Below are 25,516 nucleotides of genomic sequence, written 5' to 3'. Positions count from 1 at the left end.
TATGTTCTATATTTAGCCGTGGCGGCCATCTTGGTTGGTTGACCGGGACACCCCACACATTTTTTAAACTAGATACCCCAATGATGATTGTGTCCAAGTTTGGTTCAATTTGGCCCAGTAGTTTTAGAGGAGAAGATTTTTGTAAAAGCTAACACTGGACGACGGACGCCAAGTGATGAGTAAAGCTCACTCGACCCTTTGGGCCAGGTGAGCTAAAAAGGTAAAAAAAATTATCAAAATTCCTTCTAGATACTAGCTTTTAATCATAAACAAGCTTCAGTCCAAGTTTTGTATAAATCCAGGATAGTATTAGAAAGTTATTAAAATTTAAAAACTTTCACCATAGAGTGAATGTTTTGTACTATGGTTGTTTATAAGTTAAATTTGGTCGACAAAACTCAAGATAAAATACAGTCTAACACATTACTAATTTGATAACTTACTGATCCATCCCATCGTTCCACATAAGTACAAATGGTCATAACTTTTGAAATTTATTGAACATAGTCGACAAGTTCCTGGATTATCACACAGATATTTTGTGTCAGAATTTTCTTGAACCAATTTCTCAAAATGAGTACAGTAACCACAATCTTCTGATGTACATTGCTTGTCCAACAAACATTGAATGAAATGATCATTACAACTCTGGTCGTTTGATAAAGCAGCAGTTTTCATGGCAGTGCATATTACACATCCCGTTTCTTTACATGATTGGTGACAGAACTGCCCATCAACCAATTTACAGGTGTCACATCTCTCATGACCAGATCTTTCATTCTTTTTTTTAACACTTTTCTTTAAAGGACGACACAAGCCACAGTTTGTTTTAATGCAGCTGTTCCAATGTTCCATCAAGAGTTTAGTTGGAAAACAATCCTTACCTGCAAGAAAGTAAAAAGAAAATAGATTATGGGAGTAAAAGAGTAACAAACTATTGTGGATTCGTTAATATTTGTTGGATACCAATTTTCGTGGATTTCGTGGGAACAGAGAAACCACAAGTTTAAATGTTTAGTGAAATACTGATTTCCTAAAGGAATGTATGCAGAATTTGCCAAAATAACGAATTTACATATCCACGAATATGCAAGTTTGCATCAATCCACAAAAATTGGTACCCACGAAAATAAATGAATCCACAGTAACCATATAAAATTAAAACATACAGTAGCTGGTGTTTGGTTTTGTTGCTTTATCAATGACATTTAATTCTTTGCTGAATCAATTATCTATGTTTCATGGCCTTGCTCAATGCTTTTAAATGAATAGTTGAATGAACATATTGAATATCATTCGAAATAAGACAAGAGGCTCTCAAGAGCCTGAATCGCTCACCTTAATTTTTTTTGTTAAATCTCTCATCAATGAATATTTTGGATTTTCAATTTATTTAAATGTTCTTTGAATCGTCCTATTTTCTTCAAAAGCAAAAAAAAAAAATCATTTTCTCCTATGTTCTATTTTAGCCATAGGAGCTATGTTTCTTGACATACAAGGAAATAAAATATAAAATTTATACTAGATACTCTGAAACTCATTTAGCCTAAGTTTGGCTGAAATTGATACAGCAGTTTCAATGGAGAAGATTTTTTAAAGTCAGCAAATATGATGATTCAGGGGCATTATACCTGAAAAACCAGTTACCCAATTCGGCTGAAAATTTCAGGACAGGTAGACCTTGACCTAATAAATACTTTAACTTCTTGTCTTATTTGCTCTAAAAGCTGGAGTTTGAGATATAAGCCAAAAACTGCATTTTACCCTGTGTTCTATTTTTAGCCATGACGGCCATGTTTTTTGACAAAATAGAAAATAAAACACAAACTTTATTTTATACACCCTACTGATCATTCAGTTGAAGTTTGGTTGAATTTGGTTGAGTAGTTTGAGAGGAGAAGATTTTTATGATGAACAAATTGTGAAAAATTGTCATTAAAGGACAATAACCCCTTAAGGGGTCAATTGACAATTTTGGTCATATTAACTTATTTGTAGATCTTACTTTGCTGATCATTTTTGCTGTTTACAGTTTATCTTTATCTATAATAATATTCAAGATAATGACCAAAAACTGCAAAATTTCCTTAAAATTACCAATTAAGTGGCAGCAACCCAACAATGGGTTGTTTGATTCATCTGAAAATTTCAGGGCTGATAGATCTTGACCTAATGAACATTTTTACCCCCATGTCAGATTTGCTCTAAATGCTTTCGTTTTTGAGATATAAGCCAAAAACTGCATTTGACCCCTATGTTCTATTTTAAGTAACAGCAGCCATCTTTTTTGACAGATCAAAAATCGAAGCACAAACTTTGTGCAGGATAATCTAAGGAACAATCATGCTAAGTTTCATGCAAATCCATTCAGTAGTTTCAGAGGAGAAGATGTTTGAAAAATTGTTAACGATGACGGATGACGACAGGTGCCAAGTGATGAGAAAAGCTCACATTTCCTTTTAGGAAAGGTGAGCTAATAATAGTGGAATTAAAGACATACATAACAAGAATGTGTCCATAGTACACGGATGCCCCATTCGCACTATCATTTTCCATCTTCAGTTAACCGTGATATTGGGGTCATTACTTAATTTAGAATTAAAATTAGAAAGATCATATCATTCGGAACGTGTGTACTAAGTTTCAAGTTGATGTGACTTCAACTTCATCAAAAACTACCATGACCAAAAACTTTAACCAAAACTTTGCACTATCATTTTTTATGTTCAGTGGACCATGAAATTGGGGAAATAACTTAAATTTATCGTATTATGCCTGACCCCTCACTATTGTAGGTCGGGCATAATAATGCCCCTCACTATCAAAGGTCGGGCATAATAATGCCCCTCACTATCGTAGGTTGGGCATAATAATGCCCCTCACTAATGTAGGTCGGGCATAATAATGCTCCTCACAATCGTAGGTCAGGCATTATAACTATCGTAGGTGGGGCATAAAAATTTGAAAATATGATGCAAGATATTCAGAAAGGCATACCTGAAAGAAATTTCTCTCTTACTATAATTTTTTCATGATAAACTGCTAAAATGAAAAAAACAATAAATATAGTGAAATTTGTCATTTATGGGCAATAACTCTTAAAAGAATATGACATATATATTATATGGACAATTGGTAGAGCTCATTATTCTGTAAATATTTTTTTCTTTCTGATTTTCTCTATTCATAACTTTTTTAAAGCTTGGTTATAATTACTTTTGCAGTATCTTCCATCTGTACATGACTTCATATGAGTAAGTAAGGTTTTTATCTTTTTGCAGTTTTCGATCTCACAATTCTTGTTCTTGTCCTGCTGACACTTCCAAGCGTGAAGAACCATGGTGATATATTCATGAATTATCCGTCTTTTATAGTTCCTTATATTAGCTTCCATCTTCATCAACTAAAAATACATTTATTATTTAATTCTAATGTACATCGTTTGAAACAATTATTTTCATTAAGACATAAAAAAAAATCTATGGATTCCTCGTTCTTCCAGTCCCTAACTAAGAAAGCCACAATTTTGAATTCCTATTTATTTTTAAGTTATTTCTAACAAAAAACAAAGAGTCACATTCTGAGCCTCAAAAATCTTCTTTTTGTCAACATTTAAACCATTCTGAAGTGTAGAAAGGTAGAGAGTATACATTTGACGTCACATCGTTTAGATGCTAAAGGCTTTTAAATTTATGTTATTTTTAGCCAAAATATTTGTAAAATGAAATTTATTTCAATATGCTGCATTAAAATGGATATAACTGTACTTTACTTTAAGCTTGGCCTTCCTTAAACTTGATTTTACTGTCGCAAAATATCTGTTTACCTATAGCTCTGCTTGCGTTGCTAGGTAAACTCAATTTGAGACACTAAAATCTACGTTTAACAAAAGTCACGCTAAAATACAATACATTTAACTTATCTTCAACAATTTAGGATGGTAGGTGAAAATGGATAGAAGACTCATTTGACCAGGTTGGACTAAACAATGAAGAAAGTCTATAATAAACATTTCAAAATACAGAAATATTAATTGCTAAAAGTTTGAGAGTATCTTAAAGGAGTTTCTGTCTACATTATGTTTTTATTTATTCCAGTTATCCATTTGTATGTAATAGGCAGGAAATTAGATCAATTCATAAAACGCTATGTATGTTTAGTATGGCGTTCATTATCACTGAACTAGTATATATTTGTTTAGAGGCCAGCTGAAGGACACCTTCGGGTGCTGGAATTTCTTGCTACATTGAAGACCTGTTGGTGACCTTCTGCTGTTGTTTTTTCTATGGTCAGGTTGTTGTCTCTTTGACATATTCCCCATTTCCATCCTCAATTTTATCAACAATTGAGATTTAAAAACTTATTTATTCATTTTTTTTTTATACAAAACATATTCATGTGTAACCCAAATAATATTTCTGGTTTTTAATTATCTTTTACAACTCAACAATCGCAGCAATCAGGCCTCTACATTATCATTTTTTCTTACTTGTCCCTTCGGACAAGTTGCAAGAAAATCAACTTGTCCGAACTCATAACTCACTTGTCCGAATTTATAATTGAAAATTCTCCATATTGATTATACATGTTATATGCAATAATAACACTTGCCCTTTGATTGTACCTAATAAAGATCAATAAAGGGAGCATTTTGTTATGTTAAATGAATACTACATCAAAATTCATTTTATTATTTCAGACTGAACTCTTATTTGCAAGACTCACTGAGCTCTCTAACACATTGTTACTATCATGTGTCGTTCATTAAATCATATCTCTTCCCATACCACTAGGTTCTCCTATTCATGGACCTATATTCATTCTGAAGTGGTGGTATGGTTTAAATATACCTGGCACCTTGTTTGCAAATAAACCCTTTTAATATATTGATGGTGCCAAACAAGATTTTACAACTTGTCTTGATTTTTACATACATTGATATATGATCATGAAGTACATAAAACATTTTAGTAAAAAATCTGCCTTTTTAGATTTCATCTAATTTTTCCATCTTAACTTATTATTTTAAATTATACATCTTATTAAATAATACCTTTTTTAATTTAATGGTATGCCTAAAAGCAAAATCAATTGATACAAACTTTTAATTTAAAATTTTAAAGTTAAGGTAAAAATTCATATCATGCATATGGAGGTGCTCCTAATTCAAGAGGCTTAGAAGATACTAAGAAGAAACATTTACATTTGGTTTCCTTCCCCTTACTTATTTTCCCCTGGTCAATGGCTGCCAGCATGTTTAAATACGTTCAATCAGAGACATAATATACAAGTTTATATGTCTTTGGTTCAATCAATGAATATTTATTTCATTTTGTATGATCAATAAAACAATCATTCATATTTTTAGGAATGTATAAGTCTTGAATTTGATCTATTAACATCTGACATCGATTTTTTCACTTGTCCCATCGGACAAGTAGTATGATGAATCTACTTGCCCGACACCTATTTCCACTTGTCCCGGACAATCGGACAAACGGTAATGTCGAGCCCTGGCAATGTTGGTTTGCAAACAGGTTAATTGTTCATTAAACAAGTTTTAAACTAGATAATCTTGACAGACTGGTGACAAGAGATTACAGATGACAGAAGCCAAGTGATGGCCAGAAGAGCAACAGAAAACAGTTTACCTTGTCTGTACTGGGATCATCTTCAACTTCTAACATATCGTCTGGGACTTCTTTGAGAGATGGCAATACTTTGGATAAATCTACATCTGCATTAGTTAAGAACAAAAACATTATAAAGGTCTGCATTGGTAGTCTGTCAACAACACCAACAACATTCAGAATCATAAAGTGACAATAGTCTTCACCATGAAGTTTTATAACTATAGGATTAGAGCTATTTTTTTTTGCCTTGAGATGTTATTTTTACAGACCTGAGAGCAATTTTACAAGCCTAACATGCTGGGCCTGATGTGTTTCAGTGTGAAGGCTGCTGAATAGTGATAATGTTTTGTTCTATTTTTAGTTCTAAAGATATAATGTATCTTCCTAGTTTCTGAAAAGAATTTGAAATTGACCATTCAGAATCAAGAATTGCCACTATTTTTCATCTTGTCGGATCAGAGAAAATTAATAACAGTCTATCTGTACATTATGCTTGCAAAGTTTTGTTTGAGTACAACAAACACTATAAATATATATAAATATATAGAGTAACTAGAGGCTCTAAAGAGCCTGTGTCGCTCACCTTGGTATATGTGAATTAAACAAAGGAAGCAGACAGTTCATGACAAAATTGTGTTAAGGTGATTGTGATGTGTTTGTACGTCTTACTTTACTGAACATTCTTGCTGCTTACAATTATCTCTATCTATAATGAACTTGTCCGTGTAGTTTCAGTGGAAAATGTTAGTAAAAATTTACAAATTTTAAGAAAATTGTTAAAAATTGATTAAAATTTGTAAGGGTTCCACCGAACCCAGTGTCTCGCCTATTTTTGCTGTAAATTGAAGGCTCAACAACAATGAGGAAAAATCAATAAAATATTCCTCTTCATACTATCTTATGATTGTAAGAACCTTCTGTCCAAGTTTGGTAAATATCTAGGATAGTTAATGAACTTAATAAATGTTTTGAAAACTTTAACTGCAGACTGTATGTAATGTTAACTGGAAGAAATTCTAAGTCCATTTAAAAGTAAAATACAGAAAAAATGGAGTTATCTTTTTACAAAATTTAAATTTACTTCTGGATACTATCTTATGAACATAAATCAGCTTCTGTCCAAGATTGGTACAAACCCAGGATAGTTTAAGAAAGTTATTAAAATTTTATAAACTTTAACCACAGAGTGAATGTAATGTTTCCCCGCAGAAAAAATAAGTCCATTTAAAAGTAAAATACAGAAAAAATGGAGTTATCTTTTTACAAAATTTACTTCTGGATACTATCTTATGAACATAAATAAGCTTCTGTCCAAGTTTGGTACAAAGCCAGGATAGTTTAAAAAAGTTTTTAAAATTTAAAAAAGTTATTAAAATTTTAAAAACTTTAACCACAGAGTGAATTTAAAAGTAAAATATGGAAAAAAATCATTTATTTTTTTACAAAATTTACTTCTGGATACTATCGTATGATCATAAACAAGCTTCTGTTCAAGTTTGGTACAAACCCAGAATAGTTTAAGAAAGTTATTAAAATTCTAAAAACTTTAACCACAGAGTAAATGTTATGTTTCCCCGCAGAAAAAACTTAGTCCATTTATAAGTAAAATACGGAAAAAATGGAATTTTATTTTTACAAAATTAACTTCTGGATACTATCTTGTGATCATAAACAAGCTTCTGTTCAAGTTTGGTAGAAATCCAGTATAGTTTAAGAAAGTTATTAAAATTTCAAAAACTTTAACCACAGAGTGAATATTTGTGGACGCCGCCGACAACGCAAGAATGTAGGATTGCTTAGGCCACGGTTTTTTAATTTGTTGGTTTACGAATTTTCGCCATGAAAAAGTCGGGTCGGTCGGTCGGGGAAAAAAAAGAAAAAAAAAGATCTTTCAAGACATAAAACTGCTATGCAAAATAAATATATATATTTCACCTTTCTAATAATATGTTTGTCATACTATTTTGTCATAATTCTTAAATTTTAGTTCGATGAAATAGTATTTCTAAGCTGTAATAAACATCGCATGACATTGTCTAATAATTTCCCGTAAAAAAGGGGTGCACGGACAAAGACAAAATTAAATCGTCTTTCACTGAAAAGAAAAAGAGATTCATGTCGCTGGCTCTTAATTAAAACTTGGTGAATAATAATAAGCACGAAAACTGAAAAACACAAAAATGTAAAAACGTCGTATGAAAATAAGTTTCAACACACGTGTCAAAAACGTAATAGACTCGTCCATTGGAAAAACGAGAATATCGGGTTAAATTCTAGTTGTCATGCATTCCCGTTTTTTTTCTCCAAATGGACGATATTTTTTTATTTTTATATGAAAACAAGAAAATTTCAAATACTTTGTTAAAATTCAATACTTTAACTCAATGTCTTGAACTTCCACCTGTCCACATTTGGACAAGTCTATTTCTATGAGAACAGGCATCTTACGGACTGGTGACAAATAAAGGAAATTACTTATTGTGTAACTGGTTTTAAACACAGGTTTCGTTCCGCAAAATTATTTGCGTAAACAACATTTCAAGGTCATTAATAATTGATTTGTCTATTTTTAGAAACGTAAACTGAAAGTTTAATTTTTTTACAAAAGAAAATGTCATCACTTCTGTAAGTGATTTATGCATTTCCTTTCATATAAAAGGATATTTTAATTATTTTTCAGGGATAAAGCATTTGTTAGGGTCGGCGGGAATAAAAAAGCATGAAAAGTCAATTTTATTTTTATTCTGGAAATCAGCAAAATAGGGTCGGCGGATCCGTAAACCAACAAATTAAAAAGTCCTGGCCTTAGTCTTGCTTTTTCGACTAAAGTCGAAGGCTCGACAATAAAGGACAATAACTTCTTAGGGGGTCAATTGACCATTTTGGTCATTTTTACTTATTTTCGAGTCTTACAGCTTTTACATTAATGCTAGCAAGACAAATCTTTGTTTGCTTTGCTTGTACCAATGTTTGCTCAAGCATGGCAATTAAGAAGATAGGCCAGGCTTCAGCTTGTATACATCATACTTAAATTTTATTGGACGGTTATGTTTGAGGTTAAGGACACTAAATTTTAAAACATTACAGGATGACAAATATAAAGCGCAATCGTAGAAATGAAAGCCAAAAAAATGTTTTTTTTTTGGGTTTTTTTTCCTAGAGTTATGCTATTTCATCATCCAACTTAAAAGACTGTCGTCAAGTACTTTTAGTAAAACAAAATAGCTATTCGAACACACCTACTCTGGTATTTCAAAGTTTGACCCATATATTTCATCTTTTTGTACTGTGATTTTTTTGATGTTATAAAGTCATCCTGTAGCTTTGCTAAAAAAGATAGAATCTGAAGCGAGATGATGTATAAAATTTTCTTGCTTTGTACGTTTTCAAGACAAAATAGTCATCTCAAACACACCCTCACATAAGAAGGTGCACTTAATTTTCTAATAAAAGGGATAAATTAAGTAGGGGGGGGGGGGGGTATGACTTAATTCATCCCTTTTATTTATATCATAGATATAGGAAGATGTGGTGTGAGTGCCAATGAGACAACTCTCTATCCAAACAACAATTCAAAAATTAAACCATTATAGGTTAAAGTACGGCCTTCAACACGGAGCCTTGGCTCACACCGAACAACAAGCTATAAAGGGCCCCAAAATAACTAGTGTAAAACCATTCAAACATGTTCATTTTTATTGAATATTACGCACTTTGGATTAATTTTTGCTTGTAAACCTTCAAACTGATTATTCTTTGTTTATAGATAAGTCGATAAATGCTTTCTGTAATGTTAACTATAGTAACAAATTTTTTAAAAGTGAATAGAAACAAATAAAATAACAATTTTCTTCTCAAATGCGAAATGTTTAATTGTAAAAAACAAACATTTGCACAAGTTTCGAATTTATCTTTTACATAGTTAAGCAGAAGAATTAGATATCAAGTCGACGACATGGTTATCTATCAAGTTGGATGAAGAGGCATTAACTAGTGCAAACTATAATGAGCAATACTCTAGGAAAAACAACATCAAAGTCATGAACTTTCCCAGACGTGATGATCAGAATTTGCGATCAGACTTTATAGAAACTGTGAGAAGGGATCTTAATGTTCACCTTGAAGAGCGGGATGTTGTTGCAATCCACCGCTTACCATCAGACAAACCTGGACCAAAACCAATGATAGTTAGACTTTTCAATAGTGATGTTAAAAGAAAAGTGATGGTAGAGAGAAAAAACCTTAATAACAAAGTACGCATTAGTGACGATGTTACCTGGAGAAACATGCAGCTTATTAGTAAACTGAGAGACATGAACTGTTTTGAATCTGTATGGTTTTACAACTCTGGAGTATATGGTAGAATGGAAGATGGTTTACAACTGAAGTTTAACTTATTTGATAATATAAGGACAAGGTTACAAAACAGAAAATAGACAAAATGTATTGAAATTCTTGGTTTTAACTGAACTTAATAGAAAATGTTTTTACAAATACTAATATTGACACCTTAACTAGTAACTGTAAAATTATACACATTTATATCTAGAAATAAGAAATAATTTAACTACTTATATTGAATACTGCTGACTCAATGTTTTCTTGTTTGTTTTTGTTTTAATTTTGTATTATCTCCCTTGAATCAATATGTCCAAGTATTTCTGCTGTAGATTATGTTTATACAATAACTATTTTATAATAATAAGAAATATTGATGATAATTTATATTATATAGAAACTTTATGGTAAAATTAGTATACTTAAAACCTAGGCATATATATACAATCATGACATTTATAATGTTTAAGGTGACTTAACTTGTATTTTTTGTTATCTCCCTTGAGTCACTTATTTCTATTATTCTTATAATTGAAAATGTAAATATATACTTCTCACAATTACAATTATAAGTGACACTTATGGCAAATGTTAATGTAAAGATATTATTCTGTAAAAACTAAAAAATTCAAAAATTTGAACTCAAATTCAAATTTTATGAATAAATTATACTTACCTGACATATGTACTTTAGGATTTCAATCTCGTTGGTATTAGACTCGACCGGAAGTTCAAAACGCGCGGGAACCAGATGTTATGCTACATCCGGTTTCCCATGAACTTATCAGTTTTCTCACGGCGGCTTGAAAGACCCCGTTAAGAAAAACTTAAAAACTTCCTGGGGAGGAAGGGTGGGTAGTACATATGTCAGGTAAGTATAATTTATTCATAAAATTTGAATTTGAGTTCAAATTTTTGAATTTTATATCATAAATTAAGGTACTTACCTGACATATGTACTTTAGGATTTCTATTGATTACAAAGCAATAATTTGTAGCAGGAAGTTTTGACAAAAAGTTTTCTTAAAATACTTCTTCTTCCAATAAATCACAAACTATAAACTCTAGTATATACAACTTATTATACATGGAAATACGTACACTTACTATGTAGTTCCTTAGTTTATATTTATTTCAACAACGTTGAAAAACATCTGATCATACAGATTGGCCGTTAAAAACCTGTGTTTTTTAAACACTCAGGCAAACTGTCATCTATGTGCATTTAAAATCCACCACCATTCCCACATAACGAAAAACATATATACACTCTCCCTCAGAGACTCGCCGAGGAAGAACTCATTCTTCATCCTACAAATTTAAAAAATTTACATTAACATCTTTTAAATAGAACTTGGTAAATGTTGTGGATTTTGCCCAATCTGCACTATCCAACACATTTTTCATACTAACTCCCTTAAAAAGGGCCCATGATGGTCCTATTGACCTTGTTGAATGACCTCTTACTTTGCCTATTTGCTTTTTATTCTGCTTGTAAGCCATCTTGATAGTTTTCACTATCCAATGTGATATTGTTTGAGCTGTTACTGGTTTATGAGGCTTGTTAATTGATAAAAACAATTTAAATTCTTGTTTTTCCCCATTTTGTCTCAGTTCATCTGTTCTTTTCAGATACATGTAAAGAGTTCTTTTTGGATCTAATAATTTGCTCTCTGGAAAAGCTGGTATGAAAATTTTTGAATTGTCATGATAAGCTCTATCTTGTTTAGCTAAACCATGTCTCAAAAAAGTAACTCCTTTTTCTTGAATATTGACAGAGCCTTCGCCTAGTTTTAAAGCTTGTAAGTCACTACACCTTCGAAAAGTTGTAATAGCTATTAAAAAGGCAGTTTTCCATGTAAGATGCTTAAGGCTAGCTAATCTCATCGGAGTAAAAGGAGGTTTCTTGAACATGTCCAAAACAAGTGGTAAATCCCATTCTGGCAGCAATTTGCGCTCAGGTGGTCTACTGTTAAACACCCCTCTTAAAAGTCTGATAATGTAAGGATGTTGTCCTACTGGTGTCTTATCAACAGGAGGCAACACAGAGGATAACATTGATCGGTATCCTGCAATTGTTCTATATTTTAACCCCTTATCAAATAAAGATGCTAAAAAATTTGCACACTCTTCTAAAGTTGCAACATATGGATCAATTTTCCATTGATTACACCAGCTACTGAATTGTCTAAATTTACATTTGTAGTCTTTGTGTGTACCAGATCTCCATGAGGCAGATAATAATTTTCTAGTGTTTTCTGAAAAGCCTTTTGCTTTAAATTGTTTGTCGATATTCGCCATGCAGTCAGGTTGAATATCTCTGGATTTGGATGAACTATTTTTAATCTTCTCTGACCTTGTTCTAGCAGATTTTCCCATTGAGGTAATAGTAGGGGTTGTGCTATCAACAGTTGTAGTAACTGTGGATACCACCATTGTTTTGGCCAAAAAGGTGCTATTAGAATCATCTCGCATTGATAATCTATCATGTGTTGTAACACTTTCGGAATTAGGGATAGAGGAGGGTAAGCATAAGCAAACATCCTGTCCCATCCGATTGCTAGGGCATCCTGTGTCAGTGCTGTTGGATCTTGATCCCAAGCACAAAACACTGGACACTTGTGATTCTGAGCCGAGGCAAACAGATCTATTGTTGGTGATCCCCATTCCAAGAAAATCTTGTTTATCACTGCCTTGTTCAGAGACCATTCTGTTGGTCTTACTTTGATCCTGCTCAGTTGATCTGCTAGAACATTTTTTACCCCCGCAATGTGGGCTGCTTTGATTACAATTTTGTGTCTCAAAACCATATTCCAGAGATTCCATGTCTGACTGCAAAGCTGAATCGATTTTGTTCCCCCCTGTTTGTTTATGTACTGTACTACCGTTGTATTGTCTGACCGAATTAGTACATGTTTGTTTTTCAAAACAGGCAGGAAATGTTTGACTGTTAGAAATACTGCTTCCAACTCCAGATTGTTTATGTGTTTGAGCAATCTCAATTGATTTGTTGACCACAGACCCTGAACAGTTTGAGTCCCTAAATGACCCCCCCAACCTGTCATCGAGGCATCTGTTGTGATTGTTACACTTGTTGACCCTTGATATAGAGACCGCCCTTTCATAGTGTTTGCTTGGCACAACCACCATGCTAGATCCTCCTATGTATGTTATTGTTTGAGTAGGAATTAATTCTGACTTTTCTGTGTTTATTATAAAACCTAGAGAAGTAAGGAGACTGATGGTTGTGTCTCGATTTTTTACAAGTGCGGATTTTTGTTGATCGACTAAAAGCCAATCGTCTAGGTACACTGCTAATCTTATACCTAGTTTTCTCAGATGTGCTGCTACAACTGAGACTATCTTTGTAAATACCCGAGGTGAGCTTGTTGGACCGAAACATAGTACTTTGAACTGATACACTGTTTCGTCTATTGTAAACCTTAGATATTTTCGATGCTTTGGAAAGATTGGTACATGTAAATAAGCATCTTGTAAATCGAGAGAACAAGCCCAGTCTCCTTTCTTGACTAAATTTAAAACCTTGGTCATTGTATCCATTTTGAAGTGTTGTTTCTTGAGATACTGGTTCAGTGGTCGTAAATTTATTACGGGTCTTAATTTTCCGTTTTTCTTTTCTACTAAGAAAAGTGTGCTGTAGAAACCTGTCTGAACATGTGTTTTTTGCACAATTTCTACAGCGTCTTTTTCTAATAAACTTTTTACTTCTTGTTTTAGAATTTCCAAATTTGTGACATTTACAAATGTCTTTTTGATTCCTAAAAACGGAGGTTTTTGTAAAAATTCCAGTTTGTAACCATTTTGAATTATAGCCAAAACCCATTTGTCCTTTGTAATTTCTTCCCATTTTGGAAGAAAATGAAAAAGACGACCACCTACTGGTATCTCCGGAAACAACACTATTCTCACCTTGTCATTTTCTAAAGGACTTCCCTCCTCTAGCCGGAAAGGGAGTCTTCTTGTAACCAGTATCTGGTTTGGAGAATTTTCCATCCTCTGTCTTTTTGGTGAACTTTCTAGGTCCTGTGTTGGAAGACAGTTTTGGGATACGAAAATTCTCAGATGACTTGTCTTTGTTTTGATCTGATTTCTCTATTTTAGCCTTTTTAGCTTTACTAGAATCCTCTGTTGAAGGTGTTTTCCTTTTCCTGTCTTTTGGGAAAATATCAGGCAACAAATCATCAAGAGTTTTATCTTTGTCTTTTCTAGCTTTTAAAGCAGAAACTAAGTTATCCCCAAAAACACCTTCTCCAGTCAGAGGCAAATCTGAAATGTCTCTAGAATCATGAAGTAGAAACATGGATGTATCAGTCATACACATTTGACGTCTCAAAATATGGTGAAACGCACCTGCTCTACCAGCTTGATCCAACTCTTTCGTGGACATAGCAAAAATGTCCCTTACTTGTTGAATAGCTTTATCAATGTTAGGCGTCTCATCAGATAATAATTCTAATAAATTACCAAGACTCTGTTGCATATACATGCAAATGACAATACCCATGAAACTTGCTTGCTGTCCTCTATATGCTATTTTCTCAAGCATTTTGTAAGGTTGGGAGCATAAATTTTTTCCTTTAGAAAAAGATGCTTTACTGCCATGTCTTTTAACTAAACAATTTCCAATGAAATCATCTAAAGTTGGTACCTGAAGGAATTTTTCTGTTTCCTCATCAACAGGAAATAGTTCTTTAGTTTCTTCAGCAAATGCTGATACTAAATTAGGTTTGAGTGCACGCCAGTGACCCATTAGAACCTCTTTTTGAGAATCGTCCATTGTAATGCCAATTTTTTTCTCTGTTTTCTTGGCAATGGCATCCTCACCAAAAATATCAAATAAACATTTCTTTGCTTTACTTGACAACTGTTCATCATTAGAGCCTTCATTGTCAGACTCTGTCCCTGAACCCAAAACTTCGTTTTGACCTGGTTGCAAAGACATTACATCATCACGATCATCAGCTGATTCATTATCTGAATCTCTAGACCTAAGTGTCGGTCTTTGTGACTGACTTTTACTCGTCTGTCTTTGTGACAGACTTGAAGTTGAACTGGACTGTCTTTGTGACAGTGAATTATCAGACGTATTTATATTGTCACCATTTGCGGTACTTGTCTGTACATGTCTAGCTGTTAGTTCACCCTTTAACAAGTCAAACATGCTATCTAACTTACTATTTAAGTTTCCGAACTTTGTGTTCCACTTATCTTCTAACTCCGAATACTTGGACCTCGACTTCCTCTTTTTCTTCGTAACTACAGACGAAGATGAAGGTGGCTTCTGCCCTTCACGAGAGGAATCCTCCAAAGTATCTTCTTCCACCGGAGAAATATCTCCGTTTCTATTTTCTTCTGCCATCTCAAACGGCAGAAATTACGAGCACGTAATACACGACTATCTTTCAAGCCGCCGAGAAAGAAAACTGATAAGTTCATGGGAAACCGGATGTAGCATAACATCTGGTTCCCGCGCGTTTTGAACTTCCGGTCGAGTCTAATACCAACGAGATTGAAATCCTAAAGTACATATGTCAGGTAAGTACCTTAATTTATGATATAAAATTGTGAAACATTGTTCATAATTATGAAAATGCTTTATCACAATTGTCATATTCAATCCATTGAATATTTTTTTAAACTTTTTCTCATTTATTTTTCTATTTTTTTTCATTTATTTTTCTATTTTTTTTCATTTATTTTTAAACACTCCTTTGAAAATTATCCTGTTTGACATCCCCATTCTTATTACTTTTCTGTGTTTACATCATTATTGGAAAATAATTTTTATTTCTTTCATTCAACTACTTGATGTAATTTGGATGCAATCATTTTACTATCAATGAGTTCATTAAAGATTTTGTCTGTTAATTGTCAAGGCCTTCGTAACACATTAAAAAGAAGAGACGTATTTGATATGCTGAAGTCAAAGAACTGTAATATATATTGTATTCAGGATACTCATTTTACAAATGATATAGAAAACATAGTGAGATCTATGTGGGTTTATGAGTGTTATTTTTCATCTGTTAGCTCAAACTCTAGAGGTGTAGCTATTTTGTTCAATAATAATTTTGAATGCAAAGTATTGAAAGAAAAAAAAGATATAAATGGAAACTATATAATTTTAGATATTCTTGTAGAAAATAGAAAGATAACTCTTGTATGTCTATATGGACCAAATACAGACAATCCTGATTTTTTTTCTAATATTATGTCTGTTATTGATGATTTTGAAAATGAATACTTTGTTATTTGTGGTGATTTCAATCTTGTCCAAAACCCATGTATAGATTATTGCAACTATGTGAATATTAACAATTCGAAAGCTAGGGAAAAAGTATTGGAATTTATTGAAGAAAGAAATTTGATAGACCCGTATAGAGAACTTTTTCCAGATGTACAGCGATACACCTGGAGGAAGAGAAATCCTTTCAAACAGGCTAGATTAGACTTTTTTCTTCTCACTGAAAATTTTTTAAACAGTCTAAAAAATTGTAATATACTTCCAAGCTATCGGTCAGATCACTCTATGATTTTGCTAGATTTAGAATTTAACCCTTTCATTAGGGGAAAAGGTTTGTGGAAGTTTAACAACTCTTTATTATATGATATAGACTATATAAATACTATTAAGCAAAAAATTCAGGAAGTGAAAACACAATATTGTGCTTTAGTTTATAATATGGAAAATATTGACAAAATAGATAATACAGACATTCATTTTAGAATTAATTGTCAGCTTTTGCTTGAGACTCTTCTTATGGAAATTAGGGGGAAGACAATTTCATACTCAAGCTATAAAAAAAAGCAAGACGAAAAAAGGGAACAAAATCTTCGAAATGAAATAACTCAATTAGAGGAAAGAGTTGATGAACATTCCATTAACGCATTAGAAGCAAAAAAACATGAGCTTGAAAGTTTACGAACACAAAAATTAAAAGGGAAATTAGTAAGATCCCGTGTCCAATGGATACAGGAAGGGGAAAAACCTACTAATTATTTCTGTGGCTTAGAATCACGCAATTTTATGAGCAAAATTATTCCCAAAGTAGAGAAAGAAAATGGGGAAATTATAACAAAACAAAAAGATATTTTGAATGAAGTTAAATATTTTTATGACAATCTTTATAAAAAAAGGGATACTAAAAGTAAATTAAATGATCTTAAAAAAGACTTGAAAAATTTAAATGTTCCTATACTTTCATCTCAGGAAAGAGAAAGCTTGGAAGGTACAATTACTGTTAAAGAAGCTGGAGAAGCATTGAAAAAAATGAAAAACAACAAAACCCCTGGAACGGATGGTTTTTCAGCAGAGTTCTATAAATTTTTTTGGAAGGATCTTCAAATTTTTATTATAAATTCTTTAAATTATGGTGCAAAAACAGGGGAACTATCTGTAACACAAAAACAAGGAATTATTACTTGTTTACCAAAAGGTCATAAACCTCGCCACTTTTTAAAAAACTGGCGCCCTATATCTTTACTGAACACTGTGTACAAAATTGGATCAGCAGCTATTGCAAACAGATTTAAGAGTGTCCTTGATAAATTGATCAATTTTGATCAGACTGGTTTTATTAGTGGAAGGTATATTGGGGAAAATATAACACTAATTTATGATATATTACAGTACACAGAGGAACATGAAATACCAGGGTTATTACTTTTGATTGATTTCGAAAAAGCTTTCGATTCAATATCATGGGACTTTTTGGTAAATGTTTTGAAATTTTTCAATTTTGGCGAATCTATCATCAATTGGGTTAAAGTATTTTACAATAATATCAACTCTGCTGTCATCCAGGGGGGGAACCTTTCAGATTTTTTTACTATTGGAAGAGGTTGTAGACAAGGGGACCCCCTGTCTCCATATCTTTTTATTTTATGTGTTGAGATTCTGGCATTGAAAATAAGGGGAAATAGCGACATTAGTGGTATAGAGGTCACACGGGTTGAGCATAAATTGTCACAATTTGCTGATGACACCTCTTTGATTTGGGATGGGAGTGAAAAATCTTTACAAGAATCATTATTAGAATTAGACTGGTTTGCAAAAATATCTGGACTGAATATTAACTTCACCAAAACACAAGTTATTTGGTTTGGGAGCAAAAAATATAGTACAGATACTTTATGTCCTAACAGAAATCTGTCCTGGGGTGAAACTTCTTTTAAATTACTAGGAATCAATTTTGATGTAGATCTTGAAAAAATTGTTAAAATAAATTATTCTGAAAGAATTGTACAGATTAAAAATACTTTAAAACAATGGTCTAAAAGGAATCTAACTGTTATAGGGAGAACTAGATATCATTGAGATGGAAGCCATCTCTGTGGGCCCCGCTGTCAATAACGAGGGGTAAATAAGTTGTATGGATAATCTGATATGAAGCATTATTTGAAGTTATTACATAGTCTCATGTGTGATTTCAATCTAAGATTTTAAGTTAAAACTGATAAATATTCTCATCTTTCTTTCATAGTATAATAGTGATATGACTGCATGATGTGAACTAATTGTTGACTACTCTAAGGTGACTTCTGGATATATGGATTGATGTTTGAACAATATGTTTAAAGGTGCTGCCCAATTGATATTTGTCACATATTTTTAGAATTATGCCTTCAATATATTATGACCCACCAAGTATAAAGTATGAAATATTAACGGTTCTCGAGAGGTAGAGCGGACAAAATTTGTTAAGAACAACGAACGGATGGACAGACCGACAGACTGACCTTAGACCTAGGATGCATACATTATGACACATTCTCTGGTGTTGGTTTATATATATGTTAAGTTGAAAATGTTTGTCAGGTATAAAGTATGAAATAATAACAGCTGTCCTCTCAAAATATAGTGTGGATCAAATTTGTTAGCGATGGACAGACCAACAGACAGACAGACCTTTGACTTAGGAAGTGGTACATACATCATGACACACCCTCTGGTGTTGGTTAAAATGGATGTCAAGTATAATATTTGAAATCATAATGGTTCTCAAGATATAGAGCGGACACAATTTTCAACACAGGACACAGGATTGTCAACTGAAACCAAAGTTTTTTTGACGTTGACCTTTGACCTAAGAAGTTGTACATACATCATGACACGCCCTCTGGTGGTGGTATAAACTTTGAAATCATAACGGTTATCTAGATATGGAGCGGACACGATCTTCACCACAGGACACAGGGTTGTCAACTCTAAACCAAAGTTTTTGACCTTGACCTTTGACCTAGGAAGTTGTACATACATCATGACACACCCTCTGGTGTTGGTTAAAATGGATGTCAAGTATAATATTTGAAATCATAATGGTTATCTAGATATGGAGCGGACACGATCTTCACCACAGGACACGGGGTTGTGAACTAAAACCAAAGTTTTTGACCTTGACCTTTGACCTAGAAAGTTGTACATACAACATGACACACCCTCTGGTGTTGGTTGATAATCATGTTAAGTATTAAGTATGAAATCATAATGGTTCTCTAGATATGGAGCGGACACGAAAGTGTTACGGACGGACGGACAGACAGACAGACGGACGGACGGACGGACAGACTGATCACTATAGGGCGACCCGACTTTTAGTCGGGGCCCTAATAACTGTGATTAAGACTCTAGTCTTGCCTATTGTAAACCATCTTATTATCTCTCTGCCAAATCCTTCAAATGATATTATTAAGAGAATAAATGAACTTATTTATTCATACATATGGAACTCACCTATACATAGAGTTAAGAAGGACATTCTAATCAAAGACTATTTGGAGGGTGGTTTGAAAATGCTTGATTTGAATATGTTCATTACAGCACTTAAATCAACATGGATTAGGAGGATTTTGCAGAGAGATAGTAAATGGCAAAATATTTTCATGCCAAATATAGATAAAAGAAAGTTGTTTAGTTGTGGTGTTGATTATATTAAACAACTGTATATGACAGTTAACAACCATTTTTGGAAAGATGTACTAAGATCCTGGGAAATGATTATTCAAAAAGAAAGAAATTTTACTTATGATTCATTTTTATCAAATCCACTATGGCTAAATAATAATATTAAGATTGGTCATAAATCAGTATTTTATCAAGATTGGTTCAAAAGTGGTATTAGATTTGTAAATGATATAGTTGACCAAAATGGATTGTATATTTCATTTGATCAATTTAAGCAAATATATAACATTAACACAGATTTTCTTAAATTTAGCAGTGTTATTTCGGCAGTGAAAGAGGCATCCAAATCTTTCCCTAAAGGATCTTACAAATTAGCTTGTCCTTTTATACCATCAGGTCTACAAATATTTTTAAAACATTGTAAAGGATCAAAAGATATGTATTCTGTACTGACAAGAAATAATGTTATTCCTACTGGACAGCTTAAGTGGGTTAAAATTTTAGGTGAACAGAACTTGAACTGGAAAAAGATTTTCAGACTGCCTTTTGCTGTTACTAAAAATAGTAAATTACAGTGGCTGCAATATAGGATTAACCATTGCATTATTGCCACAAATCAATATTTAGTTAAAATAAAATTGACTGATGATCCTTTGTGTACATTTTGTAAATCAGATAATGAGTCTATAGAACACCTATTTTGGAATTGCAATACTGTACAAGATTTTCTACAGGATGTTGATAACTGGTTCCTTTCCGGTGGAATAAGTCTCCCAATGAATAAATTAAACTTTCTTTTTGGAGACTTATCCAAGATATTTCCCAACAACCCATATAACATGATTTTTCTTTATATTAAACAATATATGTATAATTCTAGATGCTTTAAAAAGAATCTCTCATTGCAAGCAATTATAATGAAACTGAAAGACATGTATAAATTAGAGAGTATGATAGCTGTAAAAAATAAAAAGATAACTGAATTTGACAATGTATGGAATGTTTTTGAAAAACTATTATTGTATACCGGCTAATGTCTTTTTTGTTGTTGTTACAATTACTTATGACAACTTAATTATAATCTTTTTTAAAGAAAATATTATTGCCATGTTATGTACTTGATCGTGTTGATGGCTGTTACGAAAGAAATATGTCTCGTAAATTTTCAATTTTTTTTTCAGCATAATTATGTGATATTAAAAATAAAGATAGGGATGTAACTGGATAATCCATTTGAGTTTTTGTTTTTATTTTTTGTTTTTTTGTTTTCCTTCTTTATTTATTTATTTATTTTCTATTTTATTTTACTTTTTTTTTATTCTTTTTTATTTCTTTATCTTTTCAATAGAAAATGTAAAATATTTCCAATTAAGATTTATTTATAAAAATGATATTGTATGTATCTTATATGTATTATATTATATGTATATCATGTATATGTTGTAATTGTTGGAAATAAAAAAATCAAAAGTTAAAAAAAAAAAAAAGTTGGATGAAGAAAATGAATAACCTCAGATTTTTTTTTTAAATTACTACTGACAGAGAACATATCAATCTATAAGTTCAGTTATTTCCGTGTCTGCCCTTTCATTTTGTGACTCAAGAAAAAAAAAAGAAAAAAATTGGTAACAATTGCATCAAAAAGAGAAAATTAAGTGAACCTTTTTCTGTTAGGGTGTGTTTGAGATGAATATTTTGTCTTGAAAACGTACAAAGAAAGAACATTCTATACTTCATCTCGCTTCAGATTCTATCATTTTTATACAGCAAAGCTACAGGTTGACTTTATAACATAAAAAAAATTACAGAAATAAAAGATGGAATATATGTGTCAAATGAAATACCTATGTAATGAATCACAAAATCAGAGAAGTTGTGTTCGAATAGCTATTTTGTTTTACTAAAAGTACTTGGCGAGTCTTTTAAGGCCTAAAAAAAAAAGATATGTGTTTCCGATAACATCATTTTGAAAAATAGAGTCGGTAGGTCGGAATTCTTTTTTTTTTTTTTTTTTTTTTTTTTTTGACATCGTAAATGAAATCCAGAAAATTATCATGGTTTTTCCAAGTCCGGATCCGTAATTAGTTTCAAAAACCCGAAGTGTGCCATTTGCAATGTTTTTGAAGCACCTGTTGTGTAAATTTGAAAGATCCAATAAAAAAGTTAGGGTCGGGGCTAAAAAACAGGGTCGGTCGGGTTACCGGAAACACAGGTATTTTTTTTCTCAGCCTAAGTTGGATGATGAAAATGCATATCTTCGAGAAAAAACAAATACAATTTTTTAGCCTCCATTTCTACGATTGCGCTTTATATTTGTCATCCTGTGATGTTTTAAAATTTAGTGTCCTTAACCTGAAACATTACATTGATTCAAAAAAATTTAAGTATGATGTATACAAGCTGAAGCCTCGCCTATCTTAATTGCCATGCTTCAGCAAACATTGATACAAGCAAATCAAGCAAGCCAAACAAAGATTTGTCTTGCTAGCATTAATGTAAAAGCTGTAAATTGCTGTACATTATTGCTGTTTACAGTTTATCTCTATCTGCAATAATATTAAAGATAATAACCCAAAACAGTAAAATTTCCTTAAAATTACCAATTTAGGGGCAGCAACCTAACAATGAGTTGTCCGATTCATCTAAAAAGTTCAGGGCAGATAGATCTTGACCAGATAAACAATTTTACCCCTTGTCAGATTTGCTCTAAATGCTTTGGTTTTTTGAGTAATAAGCCAAAAACTGCATTTTACCCCTATTTTCTATTTTTAGCCGTAGCGGCCATCTTGGTTGGTTTGCCCGGTCACAAAACACAATTTTAAAACTAGATAGCCTAATTATGATTCTAGCTATGTTTGGTTAAATTTGGCCTAGTAGTTTCAGAGGAGAAGATTTTTGTAAAAGTTAACTAAGATTTAAGAAAAATGGTTAACAATTGACTATAAGGGGTAATAACTCCTAAAGGGGTCAACTGACCATTTTGGTCCTGTTGACTTATTTGTAAATCTTACTTTGCTGAACATTTTTGCTGTTTACAGTTTATCTCTATCCATAATAATATTCAAGATAATATCTAAAAACAGCAAAATTTCCTTAAAATTACCAATTCAGGGGCAGCAACCAAACAACAGGTTGTCCCATTCATCTTAAAATTTCAGGGCAGATAGATCTTGACCAGATAAACAATTTTAACCTATGTCAGATTTGCTCTAAATGCTTTGGCTTTTGAGTAATAACCAAAAACTGCATTTAACCTCCATGTTCTATTTTTAGCCGTGGTAGCCATCTTGGTTGGTTGGCTGGGTCAAAAAACACAATTTTTAAAATAGGAACATCAATGATGATTGTGGCCAAGTTTGGATTAATTTGGCTTGGTAGTTTCAGGAGAAGATTTTTGTAAAAGATCATGGAGATTTACGAAAAATGGTTAAAAATTGACTATAAAGGGCAATAACTCCTAAAGGGAACAACTGACCATTTTGTCATGTTGACTTATTTGTAAATCTTACTTTGCTGAACATTATTGCTGTTTACAGCTTATATCCATCTATAATAATATTCAAGATAATAACCAAAAACAGTAAAATTTCCTTAAAATTACCAATTTAGGGGCAGCAACCCAACAATGGGTTGTCTGATTCATCTGACAATTTCAGGGCAAATAGATGTTGACCTGATAAACAATTTAAACCCATGTCAGATTTGCTCTAAATGCTTTGGTTTTTGAGTTATAAGCTAAAAACTGCATTTTACCCCTATGTTCTATATTTAGCCATGGCGGCCATCTTGGTTGGTTGGCCGGGTCAAAAAACACAATTTTTAAACTAGATACATAAATGATGATTGTGGCCAAGTTTGGTTTAACTTGGCCCTGTAGTTTCAGAGGAGAAGATTTTTGTAAAAAGTTAACGCCGGACAACGGACGACAGACGCCAAGTGATGAGAAAAGCTCACTTGGCCCGAAGGGCCGGGTGAGCTAAATAGGAAAAACTAAAAATTTCAATTCACATATATAGACTTGAATGGAAATCTATGCAGACCTGACAACTTTTAAAAATTTCCATGGGGGATTTATGGCACAATCAGATTTTTAAGGGTTACAATTTTTGTGCCTTTTCATGATGCATTATTTTTTACTCTGGAAATAAGTCTCGTATCTCCTTTTTTCTTTTGATATACTGATGATGAACTTATTACCTTTGATTTCCTTTACTAGCATGATTCTTGTACTTATTAATTGGTAAAATAACTTAAGAACATAGAAATATTGTTTTAAAAAATAAAGGATGCAAGTGAAGACCCTGCCCCATTTCTCCCCTCCAAAGACCTTAAATCTCTGCACTATGACTAAAAATATCTTAACCTTAATGTCATAAAGTTAGAAGAATGAAGACAGATTTTAAGTTAATCTGAGAAAATGGATAAAATTTGAATTAAGTTTCTTTTTGTTCAGAGGTGCTCTTACCTGCAGAGGCTTATACACATTAGAAAGAATACAAAATGGCATTGATTTATAATCAGAACTGGACAGAAACACGTCTGGTTCCAAAAATTTAAATGATTTCAGGATAAACACTGTTTTCAAATGAGGTCATTACAGTTTTTGTCTTTCAGTTTATTACGATTTTGTCATGAAACTACAGTGAACGTTGCCAATTGTAATCATATGATAAATTGATTAAAATCTAAATGCTGACTGACCGATTCTGTTTCCAATTTGATTAACTTTGAGGGTTGTAATGTACAATCAGTTATAGTCAGATTACATGAAACAAATTATGACACCTGTTGTGACCGTTGATTAGATTAGGGTCTGCAACTTGTCATAAATATGTTGCCAGGTAAACTCATAGATTTATCAAAATTTATCAAAACAACTTCAAAATTGGTAACAAATAATTTTTTAGGTATATTTTGTGAAAATCAGGATTTTTCGGTAGTTTTACAATGCCAATATCGGGATTCCAGGTTGAGGGATGAAAATCAGGATGATACCGCCAAAATAAGGATAGTTGGTAGGTCTGAAACTATGTGGGTTTTTGGTAACAGCTGTTCATTTGAATTCCTTACTGTTATTTAAGGCCTTAGTCCTCATTATAGTGACTTGTGTCTCAAAAGTATGCAACCAAACCACTAAACATTAAGTCATCTTACCTAGACAATCTGTAAGCCACTAAACATTAAGTCATCTTACCTAGACAATCAGTAAGCCACTAAACATTAAGTCATCTTACCTAGACAATCTGTAAGCCACTAAACATTAAGTCATCTTACCTAGACAATCTGTAAGCCACTAAACATTAAGTCAGCTTACCTAGACAATCTTTTGTAAGCCACTAAACATTAAGTCATCTTACCTAGACAATCTTTTGTAAGCCAATAAACATTAAGTCATCTTACCTAGACAATCTTTTGTAAGCCACTAAACATTAAGTCATCTTACCTAGACAATCTTTAGTAAGCCACTAAACATTAAGTCATCTTACCTAGACAATCTTTTGTAAGCCACTAAACATTAAGTCATCTTACCTAGACAATCTTTTGTAAGCCACTAAACATTAAGTCATCTTACCTAGACAATCTTTTGTAAGCCACTAAACATTAAGTCATCTTACCTAGA

At 32.4% G+C, this 25,516-nt stretch overlaps 2 protein-coding genes across 2 annotated transcripts in view; both read right to left on the bottom strand.

The window, feature by feature from the left end:
• The window catches only part of LOC134714454 (uncharacterized), a 59,949-nt gene that overhangs the window by 30,582 nt on the left and 3,851 nt on the right, over positions 1-25,516 (bottom strand). The window contains exons 3-5 of the mRNA XM_063575701.1: positions 5,652-5,737; positions 3,217-3,403; positions 444-884 (exon numbers count right to left, since the gene is read on the bottom strand). Coding sequence (XP_063431771.1) covers positions 444-884; positions 3,217-3,403; positions 5,652-5,737 — 714 coding nt within the window. The remainder of the gene's footprint in view (positions 1-443; positions 885-3,216; positions 3,404-5,651; positions 5,738-25,516) is intronic.
• LOC134714453 (uncharacterized) lies at positions 11,254-15,540 on the bottom strand. Its single transcript, XM_063575700.1, has 2 exons — positions 13,902-15,540; positions 11,254-11,282 (listed from the first exon to the last, which is right to left on the bottom strand). The coding sequence occupies exon 1, from the start codon at positions 15,349-15,351 to the stop codon at positions 13,906-13,908; it is 1,446 nt and encodes a 481-aa protein (XP_063431770.1). The 5' UTR covers positions 15,352-15,540; the 3' UTR covers positions 11,254-11,282; positions 13,902-13,905.

The sequence above is a fragment of the Mytilus trossulus genome, chromosome 4 (assembly GCF_036588685.1).
Source record: "Mytilus trossulus isolate FHL-02 chromosome 4, PNRI_Mtr1.1.1.hap1, whole genome shotgun sequence".
Classification (NCBI taxonomy): domain Eukaryota; kingdom Metazoa; phylum Mollusca; class Bivalvia; order Mytilida; family Mytilidae; genus Mytilus; species Mytilus trossulus.
This window is presented reverse-complemented; position numbering and strand designations above follow the sequence as displayed.

Coding starts and splice junctions, on each gene's coding strand:
- LOC134714453 (XM_063575700.1), bottom strand. CDS start 15,351: ATGGCAGAAGAAAATAGAAACGGAGATATTTCTCCGGTGGAAGAAGAT.